Source organism: Hypomesus nipponensis, chromosome 3, assembly GCF_054491055.1.
Source record: "Hypomesus nipponensis isolate SF chromosome 3, ASM5449105v1, whole genome shotgun sequence".
Classification (NCBI taxonomy): Eukaryota; Metazoa; Chordata; class Actinopteri; order Osmeriformes; family Osmeridae; genus Hypomesus; species Hypomesus nipponensis.
This window is the reverse complement of record NC_140363.1, coordinates 9,980,247-10,000,099: the sequence shown is the minus strand read 5'-3', so window position 1 is coordinate 10,000,099 and position 19,853 is coordinate 9,980,247. Positions and strand designations below refer to the sequence as shown.

At 44.2% G+C, this 19,853-nt stretch overlaps 3 protein-coding genes across 9 annotated transcripts; 1 reads left to right on the top strand and 2 right to left on the bottom strand.

Annotated features, from left to right (window-relative positions):
* Positions 1-1,424: 1,424 nt before the first annotated feature.
* On the bottom strand, positions 1,425-12,207 carry maco1b (macoilin 1b). 2 transcript variants are annotated; one of them, XM_084675388.1, is made up of 11 exons: positions 11,726-12,207; positions 10,283-10,424; positions 9,480-9,606; positions 8,469-8,592; positions 7,657-7,835; positions 6,815-7,421; positions 5,879-6,037; positions 4,688-4,870; positions 4,219-4,339; positions 3,909-4,083; positions 1,425-3,788 (listed from the first exon to the last, which is right to left on the bottom strand). In XM_084675388.1, the coding sequence occupies exons 1-11, from the start codon at positions 11,803-11,805 to the stop codon at positions 3,586-3,588; spliced, it is 2,100 nt and encodes a 699-aa protein (XP_084531514.1). In that variant the 5' UTR covers positions 11,806-12,207; the 3' UTR covers positions 1,425-3,585. The 2 variants fall into 2 exon arrangements, with proteins under 2 accessions (XP_084531514.1, XP_084531513.1); XM_084675387.1 differs by having other exon boundaries at positions 6,815-7,427; positions 11,726-12,206.
* On the top strand, positions 10,905-15,867 carry rhd (Rh blood group, D antigen). Of its 6 annotated transcripts, none has more exons than XM_084675392.1 (10): positions 10,905-11,087; positions 13,314-13,500; positions 13,628-13,778; positions 13,906-14,053; positions 14,254-14,426; positions 14,648-14,785; positions 15,031-15,158; positions 15,299-15,378; positions 15,504-15,577; positions 15,725-15,867. In XM_084675392.1, exons 2-10 carry the CDS (start codon positions 13,334-13,336, stop codon positions 15,791-15,793), a joined length of 1,128 nt encoding a protein of 375 aa, XP_084531518.1. In that variant the 5' UTR covers positions 10,905-11,087; positions 13,314-13,333; the 3' UTR covers positions 15,794-15,867. The 6 variants fall into 6 exon arrangements, 5 of the variants coding, with proteins under 5 accessions (XP_084531518.1, XP_084531515.1, XP_084531520.1 ...); XM_084675389.1 differs by lacking the exon at positions 10,905-11,087 and adding an exon at positions 12,682-12,848; XM_084675390.1 differs by lacking the exon at positions 10,905-11,087 and adding an exon at positions 12,683-12,848 and having other exon boundaries at positions 15,709-15,867.
* A 268-nt stretch (positions 15,868-16,135) lies between these two features.
* Positions 16,136-19,351, bottom strand: tmem50a (transmembrane protein 50A). Its single transcript, XM_084675397.1, has 7 exons — positions 19,167-19,351; positions 18,261-18,366; positions 17,940-18,052; positions 17,769-17,836; positions 17,297-17,389; positions 16,785-16,845; positions 16,136-16,596 (listed from the first exon to the last, which is right to left on the bottom strand). The coding sequence occupies exons 2-7, from the start codon at positions 18,360-18,362 to the stop codon at positions 16,551-16,553; spliced, it is 483 nt and encodes a 160-aa protein (XP_084531523.1). The 5' UTR covers positions 18,363-18,366; positions 19,167-19,351; the 3' UTR covers positions 16,136-16,550.
* Between the last annotated feature and the right edge of the window lie 502 nt (positions 19,352-19,853).

The following is a 19,853-nucleotide window of genomic DNA, read 5'->3' as shown; positions in this document are numbered from 1 at the left end:
ATTTTGTTTATGACAATTTGCACAAAAACCATGTTTTTCGGTGGGTATAGAGAAGGTGAGAAAGACAATGGAGTTGCTGTATTCTTTAACTGTGGTTGTGTTTTTGAGGCAGTTCTGAAACACCAGAACGCTTATAGATGGATCCACACAAGGTAGTAGCTTCATTTGATGTTTTCTGAAGACATTGGCCTGTTGCAACTGATACAATCAAAATGCTAGATGTGCCAAAAGAGGGTGTTGATTTGTAGCTAATGCAAAAACAAATTCACATCAGGAGAGTCAGGCTGCCACATGGACACATGTTCTGGTGTAGAGACATTTATCTTATTCAGCGGAAATGTTAATTCCTCAATTACAGTTGAGTACAGTTTCATGTTTTCATTGGATTGAAAGAGAAAACCATTGCTTGACTGTCTGACATATAGTTGTACGTATAATGTTTCAAGAGGTTTATCATATTCTTCTGTCTGAAATAGCTAATTGAATGTCCTTGGGGGAAAATAGCTATGCAAGCAATGAAATGCCCCCCCCCCACCCCTACAGAATGTGCAGGCTTCCTGTCGGTGTCAGAAAGATTGTCCTTGGCAGACACTTCCCCCATATCCCACCAAATCGTGGAGTACATTAGATGAATGGTCATTTTTAGAATCAAAATGTGTGGCCCATAATTTGTTTTCCTTTCATAGTTTCATTCCTGACATATCAGGGCTCTTGAGGTCATCTCCATTCGGAAAGCCCCTGCCAGGGATTATCACTTTGTAGCCATGGTGAGGAAATCAGATGGTTTGAAAAAAAAAAAGAAAAAAAAAAAAAAATAAGAATAAGGGGGCATCCTTGAACAGTATTTTCTTTTTTTTTTACAGTATTTCTGCTACAGTATTAGGGTGCTCATGCAGCTCCATCACCATTATTGTGAAGACCACAAGAAGTATGGGCAGAGCACAAACATGTTTCTGTGACGAAAATGTCATTGCATGCTATAAATTGGCACAGGATAAGAGCTACAATTACATTACGCTCATTTCCTCCATTGCCCTAACTCCAGTTTCAATCCAATGTTTTTGAATTGCTGTTCTGAAGCATGAGATAGAACGTAAATTAACATAAAATGTATAACCTTGTTTAATGTTAAGGCTACTTTTACTTGAAGAGTGAAAGACTTCTCCTTGTACACCACCTGTTCCAACATTGACAAGACCATTACACGGAATAGAATCATTTGAAATTGTGAGTGCTACACATCAGTGCCACAAGTCAAGATTGAGCAGATGGCTGAAACCCTTAAAATAAGGTTCTGCCCTGCCATCTAGTGGAGGAGACATCAATGCACTACTATAGAAAGACCAGACAGAAAATCAGTGACTTCAACAGGAGATGTGTGACATTGCCCAAGAGTTGACATTGAATAAACCACTCCGACAGAATTTGCCAGAACCTTTTTTTTAAAGTTTTTTTTTAAATTTATTTATTCCTTGTAAACCTCACAGAGCGAGAGCGCAGCCGAGGTCAGACCTGGGGAGGAACAGAGCAGTGACTGCGGGCATTGAAAACAAACAAATGAAATGTTTCTCTATACTTTCAACTTCAGCCAACTGACCACCAAAACTATAACTGTCACAACATTTCAGTAGCCAATGACATAGCAATCTCTGCACAAAAAAAAAAAGCTTTTCCATGTACAGTAGGTCAAACCACACACACAAAATGACCATTTCAGATGACGGCAAAACCACATCAGACTTGAGCTAGTTTCCCTGCAGGAAACAACAACAATACCAAAGAGGAAAAGGGGAGATCTGCAGTTAACACCAACGTCCCAGACAGTTGCAAATACTGTAACATTCACAAAAAGAAAACATGTCATATCCTAGTTCCTTACTTCAAACTACGTAAACGGTCTACTACAAAACAGGTGGCGTCTTCTTCTGCTCTATTACTGTAATTATATCACAGGTCATCTGACCAACAAATCGGCCAATGTATTTGGAGTACATTCTTGGTACATATTTGAAGAAAATGTGTATTTCTTTCTTGGCACATGGTTGAATCTTCAACAATATTTGGGGTAAGCAATTTCAATGGAATTTGCTTTTCCTTTGCATTTCTAGAGCCTTGTTTCCTTGTATACATGTATACATTGCACACAAAATCCATCTTTTCCCTTTCAAACAACTTGTGTTTTTTTTAAGTTTTTTTTATTTATTACTGCAACTTAAGTCAACAGGTTTTTTTGGACAGAAGAGCAGCCAGTAGCTAAACAGGAGAGAGGAGTGAAGTTAACAGCAGAGAGCAGTGCTGCTTGAAACTGCTGGGCAGTGGCCATGCTGAGACGTGGACCTGTGTGCAGTAGACTGGGTGGTGACTGATGTCAGGTTGACATCCAGCAAAAAGTAGGCTGATGGTCACTAGATTGCTATGCTAGAAAGTACAGAAGCTCAACATCTGATGTCCTGAAGAGTCAACCAGAAGTGATACTTATATAATACTAGTCCAATTTCAATTTCAGATTGAGATGGATTTATATGGTAGCTGAATGGTACCAATTCAGTCCTCTGTAGCATGGCCAAATAATGGCCTAAAATTAAACAGGGGCAGGGCATTGGGTTGGGGGCATCTTCTTAATAATCCACCAATGAGGTCCTGTCTCAAGGCACTGTGATCATGACAATTGGTGTGAGACTACACAGGAAGGCATGTCATACATTGTCTTCTCCATGATGCCATCTTTAAATCCTATTGGACAGGATCCAGATAAATACAACAAATGGGGCATTTCTGAGTTGAGGGGCTGCTAAGGTTGGTATTAAATACTTTGTTTTCATCTTACGTTGTTTTCCAGCTTGCTGAGGCAGCAATGATCCCAAGACTGAAAAAAGGAAACCACACAATCCACTCATTATTAACCGATTATCGAGAATCCCAAGAAGAGCCAGCTGAAGGTTAAATGGGGTCTCTGACATACGCAACTGAAAAGTAGCATGAACACAGCAGGGCTTAAGAGTCTGTGCCAACTTTGCACTACATTCCTCTGAGTGGCGTAGAGAAACTTCCACCTCGAAGATAAAAGAGAGAAAAAAAGAGATGCGCTAGCCATCCAGCTTTCGACAGAGAGAAGACAGTTCCTGCCAACCGATGAATCTCAATTCCAATGTGAAGAAAAAGCCAATGGGAAACTAACCCCCAAAAATGAGCCATTCCCCAAGACCAGGTAGTGGTAAGGAAGGGGGGGGGACGACGACGACATGTTGTTGCCTTAGGGATAAGATGCATGCCCAATTCTGTATTCTGTGAGGTTTCACTAGACACTTACGAGAGAAAAAATAAACTGCGATTTCCTAGTTGACATGTATGTCCCTTTTTTTTTTTGTCTTTTGTTTTCACTACAACAAATACAGTCACACAATACAACATCCTTCTGACCTGGCAGGGAGAGAAAAAAAACAAAAAACGTTGACACAGACATGCTGAGCAGGTCTGGACGAGGTGGTCTTGGAGAGGAAAAAGGGAAGGAAAAAAAAAAAGAAGAAAGAAAGAATTGGGTGGAGCGGATCAATGGATGGAGAAGAGAGAAAGGAGGAGGAGCGTTCACTTTTTGAGGGGCTGGTAGACCGAGGCGTTGGGGTCCAGGCCGGAGGGGCTGGTGTCCATGAACTTGGAGGAGTAGTGAGGGGCCACAGGGGTCATGCTGCTTGTGTCCCCAGTGTAGGAGATGCTGGGCATGACTGCCATCACCTCGGCTATCTTCTGCTTCAGATCTTTGATCTCCTGGTCTTTCTGCAAGATCTGACCTGGAGTAACAAGCGCACACGGTGTAAGGAAAGACGATGCATAACATGAGGTATAAGACCGTAGGTGTCAACATTTGAATGATGAATGTAGTGTGGAAGCACGCCAAAGGTGGAGCTGACCTTGTGCGATCTCCAACTGGCGCTTGGCGTCGCCCAGTGCTGAGAACAGGTCCAGCTTGATCCTGGTCTCGGCGCTGAGGCTGTTCTCCAGGTGCTGGGTCTTATCCTGCATGGCCGACAGGGCCGCCATTAGCACCTCAGTGCCCTTCTCGTTCTCCTTATACTTGTGAAGCTCCTGGAGGAGAGATCGAGGACAGGTCAGTGACTGGACTGAGCACTGGTTATACAAAATGCCCCCCCCAAAAAACAAAGACTGCTGTAGGGTGATAGAGAGGTACAGCTGCAGGTGCAGACACGCTCCAAACCTCACCTGCACTTTCATCTCCAGCTCTCGGATCTGGTCCTCTTTGAGCTTGATGTCCATGGTCAGCTTCTTGCACTCCGCCTCCAGCTCAGAGACGCGTCTCCTCAGTGTGTCTGTGCACTCTCCTCTGCACCGTGGAGGGAGAGCGAGGGCGGGAGGGAGAGAGCAATCAAATCGATGCCAAGAACAAGGCGCAACACAACCACAAATTAGACTGTGGCAATATCTATTTATACATCTTTTATGGAACGTTCAAATCAATACAGTCAACAAAAACACATGTTCATTAGCGCAGGACAGGAATCAACAGGGTGTCCAGACAGATAATTCTTCTCTAAAAGCGTCTGCTGACTCTGAACACGGCGTAAAAAAGGGGCCTCTGCATGCAGAAACATGTCAGCGCCTGCCTGCCTGCCTGCCTGCCTGCCTGCCTGCCTGCCTGCCTGCCTGCCTGCCTGCCTGCCTGCCTGCGTACCTGGATGCGGCAGCGAGCGCCACCGCCCGGGCTGCCGTGGCCTCCTCCAGCTTCTTGCGCTTCTTGTCGTCGGCGAGCTGCTTCTCGGCGGCGGCGCGCGCCTCCTGCTCGGCCTTCAGCCTCTTCTCCAGCTGGCCCACGGACTGCCGGTCCTTCTGCTTGGCCTGGACGGCACTGTGGAGCCTGGACAGCAGTCACGCACCACGCACCACAACGTCATGTTAACCAGCAGCCAGCAGGGGGACACCACCATAAACCAACGACTGTCGCGTTTGTGTGTGTTTTTTAGTGTCTACAATGCGTCAAGACGGTTTATGCGAGTTTGGAGCCAATAGCTGTTTTTAGATGTGTGTGTCACTGAGAAAGTAAGGGAAAGTTAACCGTCCAGCATCTTAAAATTAAGATGTGAGGGGAAACAAGCATTCGGTCAAAGAAGTGGCCTATACACTCAAGATGACAGTTGGAATATGAACCAAAATCATTCCAAGTCCACTCATATACTTTGCATTTAAACATTGAGCAATGCCTTCACTCAAGCCTTGGAACACGACGTGTCATTCAGTCACCCACGTGAGGAGATAAGACTTACCTGTTGGTTTGAGCTTGTTGCCAAACCAGCCTTGTAATAACATAAGCTGATGACTAGGCCTCAGCAGCAGCTGGGTTTGCATATACATGGGTGTTGTCCTGCAACCTACATCATTAACCTGAGCTGTGAAAACACCACACGCCAAACAGGGAGTGACCGACTGCCACGGTGTGACACTGAATTTGGCCAATTAAAATCATCCGACAGGGTGTAGTTAAGTCTGGACCGCTGTCTGTCAAACCTGAGAAACAGGTGCTTCCAACCTCCAGAGCACAAACCTAGAGGAGAATTTCACCTCCTTCCAGCACAGCTGGCCTAATGGGTAGTGGAACAAATGAGTTACATCCCAAATGCAACATAATACTATTGACGCTGTTAGGGCTCTTAGCAGACTGCGTGTGTCGCGTTCCATGGTGTTTTGTATGTTCCGGGTGTGTCGTGTGTTCCGGGTGTGTCGTGTGTTCCGGGTGTGTCGTGTGTTCCGGGTGTGTCGTGTGTTCCGGGTGTGTCGTGTGTTCCGGGTGTGTCGTGTGTTCCGGGTGAGTCGTGTGTTCCGGGTGAGTCGTGTGTTCCGGGTGTGTCGTGTGTTCCGGGCAGCTCACTTGTTCTGCAGCAGTTCGTTCTCCTGGCGGAGCTGGCCCAGCTCGGAGCGGACAGAGCGCTCGGCGCTGCCCAGGGAGCCGATCTGACTGCGCAGGTCCTGCTCCACTTGTCGGCTGGCCTGGAGGTCTGCCTTCAGCTTCTTCACGTCCTGCTCCAGCCTGGGGGGGGGGGGGGATGTGCAAGCGGAGAGCAGAGGAGTGTTTAGTGAAAAGGTCTGGCATGCTCTCATTGTGTTTGGTCAATGGGACTAAAACAAAGCAGCTAGCTCAAGGTGCCACTATTCAAGGAAAACTGAATGTCGCACGTTAGGTGGCAACAAGTGTATAAAGAAAGAAAACTGAAAATGACAGAGACATTGGGAAAAGGGAGAGGGAGAACCTTGATTGCTGGCACATAAACTAACAAACGGGATGAACTAGCCACAAATTCCACATCATCTGACTTTGCTCTGACTTCCAGGAGCAACCTGCCACCCCCACATGGAACACCTGCTGCTGGGCCTGCACCTGGCCCAAAGCTTCCCTCTACACCGCACGTACGCTCCGCCACAACCTCTCCGTCCCAAGTCAGCACGGCACACAGCACATGCACGTCCTTCCCCAAACTTCCAATACCTCCCCCGCCTGATCGTGTAACAGCAGACAGCTTTGAACTTCACAACTACAAGCTGCGTGGCCTCTAACAGCCCACCGGGCCATCACCCAGCATGCTCAGTGAAGCGGGACAATATAATCAATGTGACACTCGGCGTCATCAGTTCATGTCCGAGGGTGCTTTGTGTGGGAACATTGTCATTTTATTTTAAGTCCCTCGGGTAGGAATCGGTGAAGTAAATGTTGTCTAAGGCTGGTAACCCTGTCCCCTAACCATACAGGGTTGTTACAGAGGTGTGTAACTAGTTGAGCACGCTTGTGTGTGTGTGCGTGCGCTCTCACCGTACGAGGGCTTCTGGCTTGCTCAGCTGGTTGTTGGGGATGCAGTTGTCTGTGGGGTCCTTGTGGGCCCCTGGCGCCTGGCCCTTCCCCGACGCCACCTTCTGCTTCTTCTCGTTCTTCCCCCCCGAGGAAGAGGGGGGGGGAGGGCCCGAGAAGGAGGCCACGCCGCCGTTGGTGGCGCTGTGGCCACGCGGCGAGGAGTTCCCGGCGCCGGCGGCCGCCGCCGATGACGCGCTGCCGCTCACATTCTTGTAATTCTTGGAGGAGGACGAGGAGGAGGAGGAAGAGGAGCAGGAGGAGGACGAGTTCTCCTCCTTGAGCAGCAGGTTCTCCGTGCTGCCCACTAGCTCTGTGGGCAGTCTCTTGTTGTTCATATGGTTCTCCATGTACTCCATCTCCTGGAGTTTAGAGTCTACCGAGGACGGCAGGATGTTGCTGTTGCTGCTGCTGCTGCTGTTGTTGTTGTGTTGTTTTTTCGCCTCCCGGCCCTCTTTACCTTTTTCTTTGTATTCCAACTCCGGCAGCGGCGCCGGCGTCGTCTTTTTACTGGCGGGGGCGCCGTTCTGTGAGACCGGGGCCGCGTCCACCTCTGATATCCCTTTAGCAGCTGCAGCTGGAGGGGGGCGGGGGGGTGGGTGAGTGCCATACAAGTTACTTCACATGAAATCGGGTATTTTATTCCTCACCATTATCCACACTACATGTTGCTGCAGTGAAGGTGACTGTTCCTACTCCAGAGATCTCCTCTTAGAACATTCCTTCACTGAAAACGTCCATGTGACCAGGATCACAGGCAGCGCACGTGTAAATTGTGCCCACAAGTGTGTGTGTGTGTTCCTCACCTTCCTCTGCCTCCCTCTCTTGTCTCTGAAGCATCTGTTGCTCCGGTGGCAGAGCCTGTTGCAGGAGCTGCATGTAGAACTCGTTCTCCTTCTGCACTTCCTTCTGCTTCCGAAGGCGCATCTTATAGCTGACGTAGCTTTTGAAGCCGAAGCCCAGCGTTACCACGGGGTAGCCGATGCTACAGCGCCGGGGAGGGGCAGGGAAGCGAGATGCAAGTCAAGTCAAGTCAATCTGCATAGATTAGGCAGTAATGTTACAGGGCAGTCTCAAAATGAACTGATTCATTCAAATGAAAAGCCCAGATAAGCTGGAACGAGGAAAAGATGGAGCTGAGCAAAATAATCATGGCTGCTCAACAGGAATTGGTGCCCCTAATACTCTCTATTTTACCAAGTGGAAGCTCAATTAGCAAACATAATACTGGGCTAATATCTAAATCCTAATCCCAGGAAGAGCTCCTAAAGACGACTAGGATTATAAAAAGAGGTCTTTCTCAGGGCTATGTCAGAGAAGGACCTCACAGCCACCAAGATGAACTTTTCCTTTATATCTGGCTTAAAAGACTTACCCCACTCCTGAAAACGGTACAAGCCCAGCATGTTAAGTCTAGAATAACAGAGAGAGGTTTCACACAGCTTGGAGCTCGGGGCGCATGAGGGGCTTTCCAGGAGTTGTGATTTGTCGTAGCTAACAAACTGAACTAATATTGTTTTCTTTAAAGATAATGGGGCAGAGCAGTCTGTGTGGTCCTGTGGGCCTGGCCGGACACACTGCTCCGCTCTCTGGACGGCAGAAAAAGAAGCTCACTCACCAGTGTGCGGCGAAGGGGCGACACAGGTCTACGTGGAAATTCTTCAGGTCTTTGAATCTGATAGCTGCCTCTATGTAGACAAACAGTATCCATAGAGACACTGTGGGGAGGCAGACGCCTCGCTCTGTGAACAGAATGTGTGTGTGTGTGTGTGGGGGGGGGGGGGGGGGTGAGAACCAGAAGTATTTCATCAGGACAACCACGCACACACACAAAATATGAAGTATCTCATCCTCCACACACACACACACTCAAAATAGACAACGACAGCAGCGTACACACTGGTAGCCCACTTCACAAAATCGCATTAATTTATTATGCCGCATTTTTTGAAACACGCCCAGTCTATCAAAAGAAGCAAAGTCTGATCTGCGGAGTCTAATAATATACAAACAAATATGGTGGACAGAGCAAAGCCTATCCATTGTCTCCCAGTCCAAAAGAACTTCCAGCGCACACTCACCACAGGTCAGACTGGTGGAGGGGACTGCCGGGGGTCTCCTCTTTGGCGCACTGCTCTGCTCTGGAGTTTCAATTTCACACCCTTCGATGGTCAATGGCTAGGCCTACCGCTAAATCTGACACCTGATCCGGCCTTGCGGCATTCTGAGAAGTAAGCCATCGCTTTGTAAATGAGATAACGCACTGCATGCCAGTGTTGCACAACTCCCAACACAGCTGCACCCCCAATGAGAAAGGCCCACCTCGGAATCATGTGACTCGCTGGACTCCCGCAGCGTAGTGGGTACCTAGCATCACTCGACATGGCGACTCTGACTATGTCATTGATTGCCATCTTCGGGCGGACATGCTGACGCTACCGCGGCTCGACGGGGCCGAGAGAGGAGCTCCCAGAAGCACATGCAGACATCTGGTTCTGACAGCTCTTTGGTCAACAGTACACAGACACACAACCCGATTCCAACGCAGACGCTCCCTCCCATCATACACTCACGCGCGCGCACGCACTGGAGTTCACTCTCAGACCTCCCGCCTATGACACGGGCGTACCTGTATGCCAGACGTACTGAACCCACACGTAGGTACTGGCGGCGAAGAACAGCCATTGGACGGGGATGAAGAGCAGGCATATGATGTCGGAAGTAAACGCCACACACACAAAGAACACAGAGAATGCCTGTGGGGGAGAAGAGGGAGAGAGATGTGGAGGGTTAGCGGTGGACCTGCTGACCTGCAGCATCACAGATGTGGGTCACATGTCAACACAGCAACGTTTTCTCCTTTTAGTTTGATGTTCGTCCCGCGTCAATATCAAACGGCACCAACGGCACACACATTAGACGATCTAAGAAGGATTCATGATTCAGGTCTCAAATTAGGAAGTGAATGTCTTAAACGGACACCAATGGTGGACGACCCCCGCACTTGTTTACAGTATTCAATCTTATTTGTCACTGGGTCAGATGTTTTCAACTGCAGTAAAAACCCTTCTACATATCAATGCTACTGGGTTTAAGAACAGATTTCACATATAAGCTCCTGAACCATTCCGACAATAGTACATATCTAGAGCAAGATTATGGCCTGGATATCAAGGCTTACAGATTAATATGGGAAACAGCAGTGCTCAGAATCCCAATAGAACCCTGGACAAGGAGATCTGTAGCGACATGTTTGAATCCCTTTCTCCAAGGCTGGATTTCCTGAACAACACCAGCTGTAGAAAGCAGGCTTGGGTTGACACAGAACTGGAACCCAGATTCTGAAGCTTCTGAGACTCTGTAGACCATCTGTTTTACGTCCCACATCCATCAGGTCCAACCTGCTGGAGACAGACACACACACACACTCACCAGCCCCTGGTATCTGAAGGAGTCGTAGACGCTCCGGATGAACAGCCAAAAGGGCCACAGGTACTCAAACCTGAACTCGAGCACAAAGTCCGCCAGCAGCACCAAAGCCCACACCACCAAGAACTTCAGGTAGAGGAAGGTACTGGGAGGAGCAGAGACACAAAGAGCTATAGGGGAACATTTTGCTTCACAGTGCAGCAACATCATATCATCAGTTCATCTACAATCACTTCATTTCAACTCTAGCCATCTCTCCTATCAAATAAGACACATTTAACTTTATTTATATAGAATTGTACAAAACATTTAATGTGTAGGGATGCTGGAATGCGTGTATACAGGGTGTATAGCCTACAGCTTCGGTTTGGGAGATTAGACATTTATGTGCTGCAATTGCATTAAGTCTAAGCAGCTTATTCTATATAAGATGGAATTGTGCTTGTGAACATCCAGAGAAGGAGTAAATCAGGTGCCTTTTTTTAGAGGCAGTAACTCTGGTCACAATGTTTCACAATCTCCTTAAAGTGACGTCACAACAAACACAAAGGCATATAAAATCTATCTAAATGTAGTTGATATAGAAGGATAATGATTCAATTTACAAGGAGGGATTAATTTATATTTTAACTCAATACATGAATCGGGTGTTAAGGTAACCTCCCAATTTAGGTGCCTAACCTTGTGTCTTACAATCAACGGCTGATGTGGCAATGCCAAATGACTAATCCTTACAGATAGTCATTGAACATGTACTGCAACTTTTTTCACAGCCCAATTTGCTACTAACTGCTTACCCAGCCGCAGGGTAAGACCTAATTCAACTAGACGAGTTATGGACTTAAGTACTACTATGCTGTTGTATGAACTAAATTGCTTGGTATACTACAGCTGGTAGCATTAACTGACAAGCTTGCTAGCGCAATGAACCATTGCAATTGGAGTGTTTTGTTTTGTTGCTGGCTACACAGTTGGCTAGCCGGTCAGTGGGAACCACCTAGCTTTTAGTACCCAACACATGGTTTCTCGACTTAACCGTCCAGAAGGTACTCAGTGCTAATGGGAAGACTGAAGAAATAGCTAGCTACAGTAGTGCTACCAACCTCAACATCATCCACGGGCTGTAAGGCCTGTTATTGCTAGATAACCGTCACAGCTAGCTACAGTACTATACATCATTGCCCATACCTGCTGCTAGGCTATAAGGAATGCTAACCAACTTGCTAGATGTTAGCTAGCACAAAACAATTCGTCTGTCTACATTTGAACATTGCTACAGCTAGCTACTGTAGCTAGCAACTAACATCAATGCTAGGCTTAGCTAGCAAGCAAAGTGACATTTAACCGTTTGCTGGAGAGTGTGACCAGACCACCAAATCGGGTACAATTGCTCGACATGCAAAAACACATAATGGTCGTGATAGTCTATCGTCTGTCTTAATTTACCTGCCGTATATACCCTCGGTGATTCGGTTCCGTTTTAACGGCCGTCGGAGTTTGCTGCAGTCCGCATTGCGCCGCTTCATCCTCCTCCCCTTCGCTTTGGCTTCAGAATTACTACTGTAATCTTATCCAGTTTTCTTGCGTGAATTGACAAATACAACAAATGAAGTCCTTGATATAGATATCACTGTTATTATTTTTTCGTCTGAAAACAAAGAAATAAATAAAGGACTATCTTCAAGAACCTCCTCTTTTCTTCAGCGCAGGCTCAATAAGCCGCGCTATAATTTACTCAGGTCAAATTGAGAGACAGACTGTAGATCCAATCAATCTACTTGCCAAGTCTTTTCATTTTGACGGATGTAAAGATGAGCCATTTATATTCCTCTGTGCTCTGTCATTTAATTTATGTCCACCAAAGGAGAAAGAGAAGAGAGACGAGCAACAACTGCTGCCTTGAGCAACAAACCATTCGACCAATTACATCTGTTGAGGACAAATCAGGCAGTGCTGGTTGACCTATCAGCGACATAAGGGCAAATTGCTGGATCGTCTGCCAACGTTATATTCGTTAAATGCCCATGATTGCGTTGCCTGTCTTTACATTTTCTCTCTGTCTCACAATAAAATGCACGCACACAATATTTATATCCGCTCCCCTGTTTTGATAACAGTCTGCATACACTAAGTTTTGGCTTAGAAATCCTGGTATAATATATTTACTCTAATTATTGCTGTCATCTCATAATGTTATTGTTTTTAAAGATTAAACTTCAGAAACGTATGCCACCCATGAAATCTGGAGACAAACCGTGCAGTGTTTTGTCCATCTACATTGAGACAACTAGCCTATATTATGAGACCACTATGAGACCCTTATTCCCTAGACCTGCCTCCGAGCGATCATATCGATCAACTTGAAATTCTTGTTGAGCCAACGTCCAATCAGTATTTTACCAGTACCCAGGTTTTACGCAGTAGTAGACTATGGCTCCTAAGTACGCACCAAGTCTACGCTCTCGACTATTTCCTCTGCTCTTATGCTTGCAGACGAGTTTCATTGTAATATTCCTTTTTTGTGTTAAGTATGACCAACACATATTGGATAATAAGTTACTTTACGCGGGTGAGTTGATGTTTTTGGAACATGATTGCATGTGAGGTTAATAGGTAATTCGATCCAGGGCAAGAGTTAAGTATGTTTTGTCTTTAGAGGTTTTGATACAGTCTATATGTTTCTAACATGGTTTATATTGATGTTGTTTGTACATTTGAACACTCTGAAAATATCACTTTTTTTTAATAAAAACAGACATAATTACGTTATGGGTGGAAAATAATGTCAGAGCTAGAGAATGAGAGGGAAATAGAGCAAAATAGAGACCAACACCCTATCAAAGAAAATGGGGAGGGGTGTACTGTTTGGCAATGATAAGCCAACAGTTATGTCAGCTTTAACTCTTGGATGGGTGAAGTCTCTCGTAAATATCTCTTCCAACGGCTCAACTTCACTGCCAGAGAAACACAACACATGAACAATTCTCAATTCAAAACTAAATATCATTTGCAATCCTGTTTCTTTTCTGCACAGAGTTTCAGGATGTCAATGTGATGGTGGTTCTTGGGTTTGGCTTCCTAGCCACATTCTTGTCAAGGTACAGCTTCAGTGGTTCTGGTTTCAACCTCCTGGTGGCAGCCATGGCGGTCCAGTGGGCACTCGTCTTAAATGGATTTGAATCTTGGTATCACGGAGGACAGATAATAATAAACCTCAGAAGGTATCTGATCTGATGTATCACTGAGATTGATTTAGTCAATTTATTCAGCCGTTTTTGGGCCTGAAATGTGAAACTTCATAGAAACTGGGTTGAATGTTTAAATCCCAATTTACTTTGTTTGAGTTAGCCTGGTGATTGCTGAGATGTGTGCAGCATCAGCCCTCATTTCTATTGGTGCTGTGCTTGGGAAAACCAACCCTGTCCATCTTCTCCTCATCGCCCTTATTGAGGTCTCAGGGTTTGTACTGAATGGCTGGATCCTCCAGACCTACCTGAGGGTAAGCCCCAACATTATCACCCAACACTGATGCAAAGAGGAGAGTGCAAAGTATGGACTGACAGATTCATCTGACAAGTAACTATTTGATGTTGGTAATTTTATGCAATCGTGCTGTCATCCTACAGGTGAAGCCCCTGTATTGTACCATGCTGCTTCATATCTTTGGAGCTTTCTTTGGACTGATGATGTCACGGGTCCTCTACAGTGAGGGTTCAGAGAAACAACACGAGAAAGAGAAAATCCATCGCAGGACAGGACTGTTCTCCTTGCTTGGTAACTATTCTGTTTGTTTCTTGGAGTCAAATATCACCAACCATGTAGGACAGCCACAATAAGCTAGGAACTAATGTTGCTAGGCCAATGCATAATATCTAGCCCCTGACACTTTAAGATACCGTACTTTATTCCCTGTATGGCATCACTATGTATCAAGGCCCTCAATGTGATTGGTGATGTCTGATGTTGTTTCCCAGGGACTCTCTTCTTGTGGATGTTCTGGCCCAGTTTCAACTCGGTCCTGGTAGATCACAATGACCATCAGAGGAAGCAGACAGCAGTCTACAGTACCTACCTAGCCCTGTCCGTTAGTGCCGTGACCGCTGCTGGGGTTTCAGTTCTTTCCAGCCCCACAGGGAAATTCAACTTGGTAACCGTACCCTGAAGTCATAGTCATTTATTTGTATGTCTAATGGTCAACATACAACATTATGTGTCAGATATGAAACATGTTGATAATATGCTTCTGCCTTTGGTGTTCCCACACATCAATGACGATTTAGTTACTATACCAAAGTGGACTCTTCTCAAACCAAAGTTGACTCACTGTCATTTTTGTATAGTAGGCATGTTTCTCTGCTCCTCTTTCAGGTGCACATCCAGAGCTCCACTCTTGCTGGTGGGGTAGCTATTGGAGTTTCCATGTCAGCTGTCCGTGAGCCGTGGGTAGCTATGACGATTGGATTGGCTGCTGCAGTGATATCGACATTAGGATTGAGATACATTCGGGTAATTATAAATATCAAATCATTGTGACAAAATGTGATTTTGTCCTGAGGAGCTGTCCTCCTGTAGCTTTCAGAACTAACCTCAGTTGTAACTGATGCACCTGTATAACCAGCTAATTCGACTAATTTGCACCAAATTTGATTTGGTGCAAAACCTAAAAAACAATAACACCTCCAGGAATAGTTATAAAGTTCTCTCTGTTCTATGACCCATTGTTTAACAAGTCTAGTTGATTTTGCCCACAGCCCCACCTGCTGTCTGCTTTTAAATGCCATGACACCTGTGGTGTCTTCAGTGTCCATGGGCTGCCCGGCATCCTGGGGTGGCTGGCACATGTACTCCTTCAGCTAGCTGACTCTGATGACCTCACAACGTTAGTTCACATTTACCACACATGGCTGTAGTTTCTGAGTTGCCTGATACAAAGTGTGTAGGCGCACAATATTACACCATGTATGGATTCACAGAGTAACATTGGTTCATGTCTGATTTGTTTCTAAAAACATTTTCCAGGGCTATTCGTTGTGCAGTGTTTAACATTTGCACTCTTAATTTCACCCTGAGTCTCAGTATGGCACTGGGGGTCATAGCAGGCAAGTCACAAGATGGTTCCTCTTACTGGACATTTGACTGTGCCTTCATCACATCGCTACTGTTGGTTCATGCTTATGTTACTGTGGTAACAAATACAATTCACAAACTGTATCTTAATCTTAAGGAATACTTTTGAAGTGGAATTTTTGGAGGCCACCCCAAGAAAAAAAGTTTTTTGATGACCAGGCCTTCTGGGAGGTAAATTGAACACTATCATGGAGTTAGTACATAAAACAACCAATATATAAAGTTGTTCTACATTGGCACTAATGAGTCATTTGGATCAAAGCGTGTGCAGTTAAAGTTAACAAATGCAATATAATTTTCAGTTTCCCCACCTTGCAGTGCACAAGTGAGAAGTTCATGGAGAAAGACATGGATATTTGGAAAGGAATGATTGAAGGTCCAACATAATGCATGTTGTGTGTCATGTGAGTTGAGCCAAGAACATGATGGGAGAGTGGTGAATAAAGACACTTTGATCTGTCCATGTTTTGTTTAATGCATGTTTCAGTTTGATAAAGTGACCTCATAGTTTGGTTGGTTATTACACAGGTAAATGCATAACATGCACTGCAGTCAGTTAAATATTTGCTGTGAAACTTTTTTCTTAGTCACAGACATAGTCCTCAGACATAGTCTCTTGCTCTCATTTCAGTAGCATGACTTTTCATCCATAAGCATTCCATGTAGTAAACCTGGTATGAATGCAATTAGGCCTGTCTTCCCAAGAAAAAAACACAAATCGCCATAATATATTTTTACAATCATTTAGGTAAATGTAAAAGTACAAAACACAGTATTATGCTGCTAAACCATTGGTATTTGCAGAGATGGTTGTACCTCAAAGATTCACGCTTTCCCCAACATTGAGTACACAATTTATCAGAACAAGGAATACAATATAGTCAAACATATTAGGATAGTTTCACCTTGTTTTAAAGACGTCAATTACTGTAAGTAAATGGCTTACTAATTGTGCCGTGAACAGACTCTCTTGTGATTAACCCATATTCCAAGGATCTGTAGATCCAAAGTCTATATCAAAATGTTTTTCTTTGTACAGCAAGAAGCAAACTACTTTTAAATTAAACATGTTACTTGAAGAGCTCAATATAAAATGTTATGCTTGAAATTGAGAAAGGTAGTGTTTTTTGTTGTGTTCCATCCACTATTGCCACAGGTCCTCAGTGCGGCCAAACTTGAAGACCAAGCCCCTGGAGGAGAGAGTGGGCACATTATTTAAAATTATCATGAGTTGTTTAAGAAGGGACATACTTTCTGACCTGTGCACTCTTAAATAAAAATACACAAAAACAAATTACTGGCAGTAGAAAACTGTTCATATCTAGACTTTAATTAGACCATGTGGACTAAGCGAGCTCCCAAGTAAAAATGTACTTACCCAAAGAATATGAAAGCATTTTGGAAAAAAACTGCAATTCCAGGATACACCACATCCTTGTCTGTTGAGAAATAAAGAACATGATGGGTCCACCACTACATATGACAGAGGGGATCATATCAAACACAATGCCTCTTGGTATGTGGCATTGGCCTTCATCAACCAGGTCTGCTTCTGATCAACAGAACATTACATCAAAGTCTATTAATGGTTCCAAAAAGACGGCTTTGTGTAAATAAGTTTAACAGAGTAGTTGAGTCAACCATCAGCATTACTTCCTCCTGATTCCTCCCACACCGGGCACTTCCGTCCTCTGGCACAATGACTGAAACTACATCCTCTGTAAATACAGTTTCTATACCAGCTACGACACTGAAAAGCTAGCTATTTGATGGCACGGAGGGTGGTATTAATACTGAGGAGTGTGAGTTTAACTCAATTCAATTTGGCAACATGTACTGTGAGGCTTATATTGAAATGTACAGAATAATGCACATGGTTTTGACACTTACGGGGTACAACAAAGCCTCCAAAAAGAATCCACATAGAGGCAATGAGCGAGCCGAATGCCAGCATGAAGCCAATGAAGAGCCACACTCGAGCACCTGCACACAATGAAGGAGGGGGTTAGGATCAATGAAGGAGGGGGTTAGGATCTGGAGCACTACGGTGTGTCACACGTAATACAAAGTAAAGAGTATCTGGCATCCCAAAATCCAATTAAAGAGAAAATTTGGTTGACCAGGTTAGCAGTGGAAAGATCAAAACTATTTGGACTGCATGCATTTGCTACTTGTGCAACAAACTGCACGGCTGTGTAGACCTTTTTTATAACAATTATGGCAAGTGAGTGTCAAAAAACATTGGCCTACCTACATTCTGGTTAGGACCATGAAGGTAGTGGAGAGTGATAGGAGGAGGAGGAGTTTAAAATAATACTTGTCTATACTGTGCAGAACATTGTGTGGTAGATTCTGTACAAACCTGTTTGTCCCATGCAGCCTTCGCTGTAGCTATCTCCTCGTACCTGGCCATTTGACACAGCATTGATCCTAAATTCACAAGAAACCAAACAGTTACACATCAAACATGGGCATGGTCCATTACACAAAACTGCAGAGTAAGCTGTTGGACCAAGAACAATGTGTGACTTACATGAGGAAAGCCACAGTAGCAATGACACCACATGTGTGGTAGGCATGATGAAATATTGCCTCATCTGGATATTTCACAGCTGCATCAATGATGATCCACCATCCAGTGAAAAACTACAATTGAACACACAATGAGTGTTATGAGTTATGCTACAAATGTTATGTGAGTTTGATAGTATTATTAGCGTTTGTTGTTAGATTTCAATTATTTAAATCGTGGAAGCTATTCTGTATTGTTTAAAGTTGCTTAAAAACTTAACAAGGCTCTGATCATGACCGTAGAAAGTTCATGTCAATACAACTCACTTTGTTAAGTACTTACCAAGACTCCAGCTGCTATAGATGCTATGGTATTTCTTCTCTCCCCCCAGTCAACATTGCACTCACAGTCTCCACACCGGATTCCGTCTAAAAATCCTGACATGACTCTGAAGACCATAAAGACAAACATATATATATATATATATATATATATATATATATATATATATATATATATATATATATATATATATATATATATATATATATATGATTTTTTTTTTGGGGGGGTGGGGGGGGACAGTTACAAATTAAACAATCGGTGGCAGTTCTCTGAATATAGCTAATACTGTAAATCAGAAATTAGACTGTTGTTTGAAGTGGATGATTCGCCGGACACGACATTTTGACTCTCGACTACGCATCCGAGACATCCGTGTGGACCATTTACGTTACCCACTAATACCACTGAAAAAATTGTGGATGTGTTAGGGTGAATGTCTCCGACACATCTAGGTTATGTGAAATAACACTGATCTCTGAAGATTTGATCGCCAATGCCAAATGGTTAATTTAGCCATGCCATGGTGCGCAGTAAGGAAATGCAGCTCTGATGCTCGCAAACTAAATCCTTTACCCACATAAATAGCATGTAATCGCATACAGTAGCAACGTTAATGCAACGTCACTTTCAGTTTCCAAATTTACCTAAGATCTATTATAGTAATTATAGGACGGTTAATTAGCGCTCTATACAACTTTGTTCGGGCCTTGTGTGTTTATTATAGCATCCTGGCTATTGTTCGTAGCTGTTAGGCAGCAATAACAAGCATTTCCTTGAAGGCTTCTTCTTTCATATTCCGCATAATGTGAGACAAATACACGGTAACAACAATAGCCGCATTCACCATAGAATGTAAAAACACATAATTTAATATGGTAACGCGTCATTTGTAGACATAAATACCTTATTCTTTTGTTTTTTGAAGTAGACCCCCCAGACACAGCTAGATTCTTAGCTTCCGTCAACGCGCTCACTCACAGTCACAAGCATGCGCACTAGATTCGACGCCTCTTTAATAGTCCATATGGAACAGCTACAAGCCTAACTACTATAGCCACTAGTTAAGGCCACAAACACGTATTTTATACAGTAGCCTACTTTATAACGCTGTGGGATCATGAATGATATACTAATGAATAGACTGGGATATAAATCTAAGCCTATAGGGTGTTTTTTGTTATTTTTGTGTGAAGCCACATGAGACATCATGTGAGTCCTTTTAACATCTAATGAACTGAGTCGTTTTTTTTTTTTTTTTTTTCAAGCCTACAGTACAAGTTGAATCCCTTGTTGTATCATTGTCTCTTTGACATTGTGAGAACTTCCAAAGATCAACATACAGTATGTTGAGGTCTGTTCTATTCTCATCTGATTCAAATGACCATATAAGCCATTTCCATGTTATCATTTACCCGGGCCTCCTGCAGCGACTTCATCGCGCCGTAATTCATAGGGTAATTTGCATGGATTGTGAACCTCCTTGAAATAACTATTATATATTCTTTATGATACCAATGTTATCATTAATTAATGTGACCCTCTCCTGGAATTCAAGTGAAAATTACAACAATTCAGCAGTGACTTAACAGA

Excerpts from the sequence above, each read along its gene's own strand:
- maco1b (XM_084675387.1), bottom strand. The coding sequence starts at position 11,805 with ATGAAGCGGCGCAATGCGGACTGCAGCAAACTCCGACGGCCGTTAAAA. Across the intron at positions 7,836-8,468 it reads CGCCCCTTCGCCGCACACTG|CATCGGCTACCCCGTGGTAA; the intron begins GTGAGTGAGCTT and ends CCGGCGCTGTAG. Across the intron at positions 4,084-4,218 it reads AGCTGGAGATGAAAGTGCAG|GAGCTTCACAAGTATAAGGA; the intron begins GTGAGGTTTGGA and ends TCTCTCCTCCAG.
- rhd (XM_084675389.1), top strand. The coding sequence starts at position 12,710 with ATGGCTCCTAAGTACGCACCAAGTCTACGCTCTCGACTATTTCCTCTG. Across the intron at positions 14,786-15,030 it reads TAGGATTGAGATACATTCGG|CCCCACCTGCTGTCTGCTTT; the intron begins GTAATTATAAAT and ends TTTTGCCCACAG. Across the intron at positions 15,379-15,503 it reads GGCACTGGGGGTCATAGCAG|GAATACTTTTGAAGTGGAAT; the intron begins GCAAGTCACAAG and ends CTTAATCTTAAG.
- tmem50a (XM_084675397.1), bottom strand. The coding sequence starts at position 18,362 with ATGTCAGGATTTTTAGACGGAATCCGGTGTGGAGACTGTGAGTGCAAT. Across the intron at positions 18,053-18,260 it reads CTATAGCAGCTGGAGTCTTG|TTTTTCACTGGATGGTGGAT; the intron begins GTAAGTACTTAA and ends GTTCAATTGTAG. Across the intron at positions 16,846-17,296 it reads TGGAGGCTTTGTTGTACCCC|ACAAGGATGTGGTGTATCCT; the intron begins GTAAGTGTCAAA and ends ATTTCTCAACAG.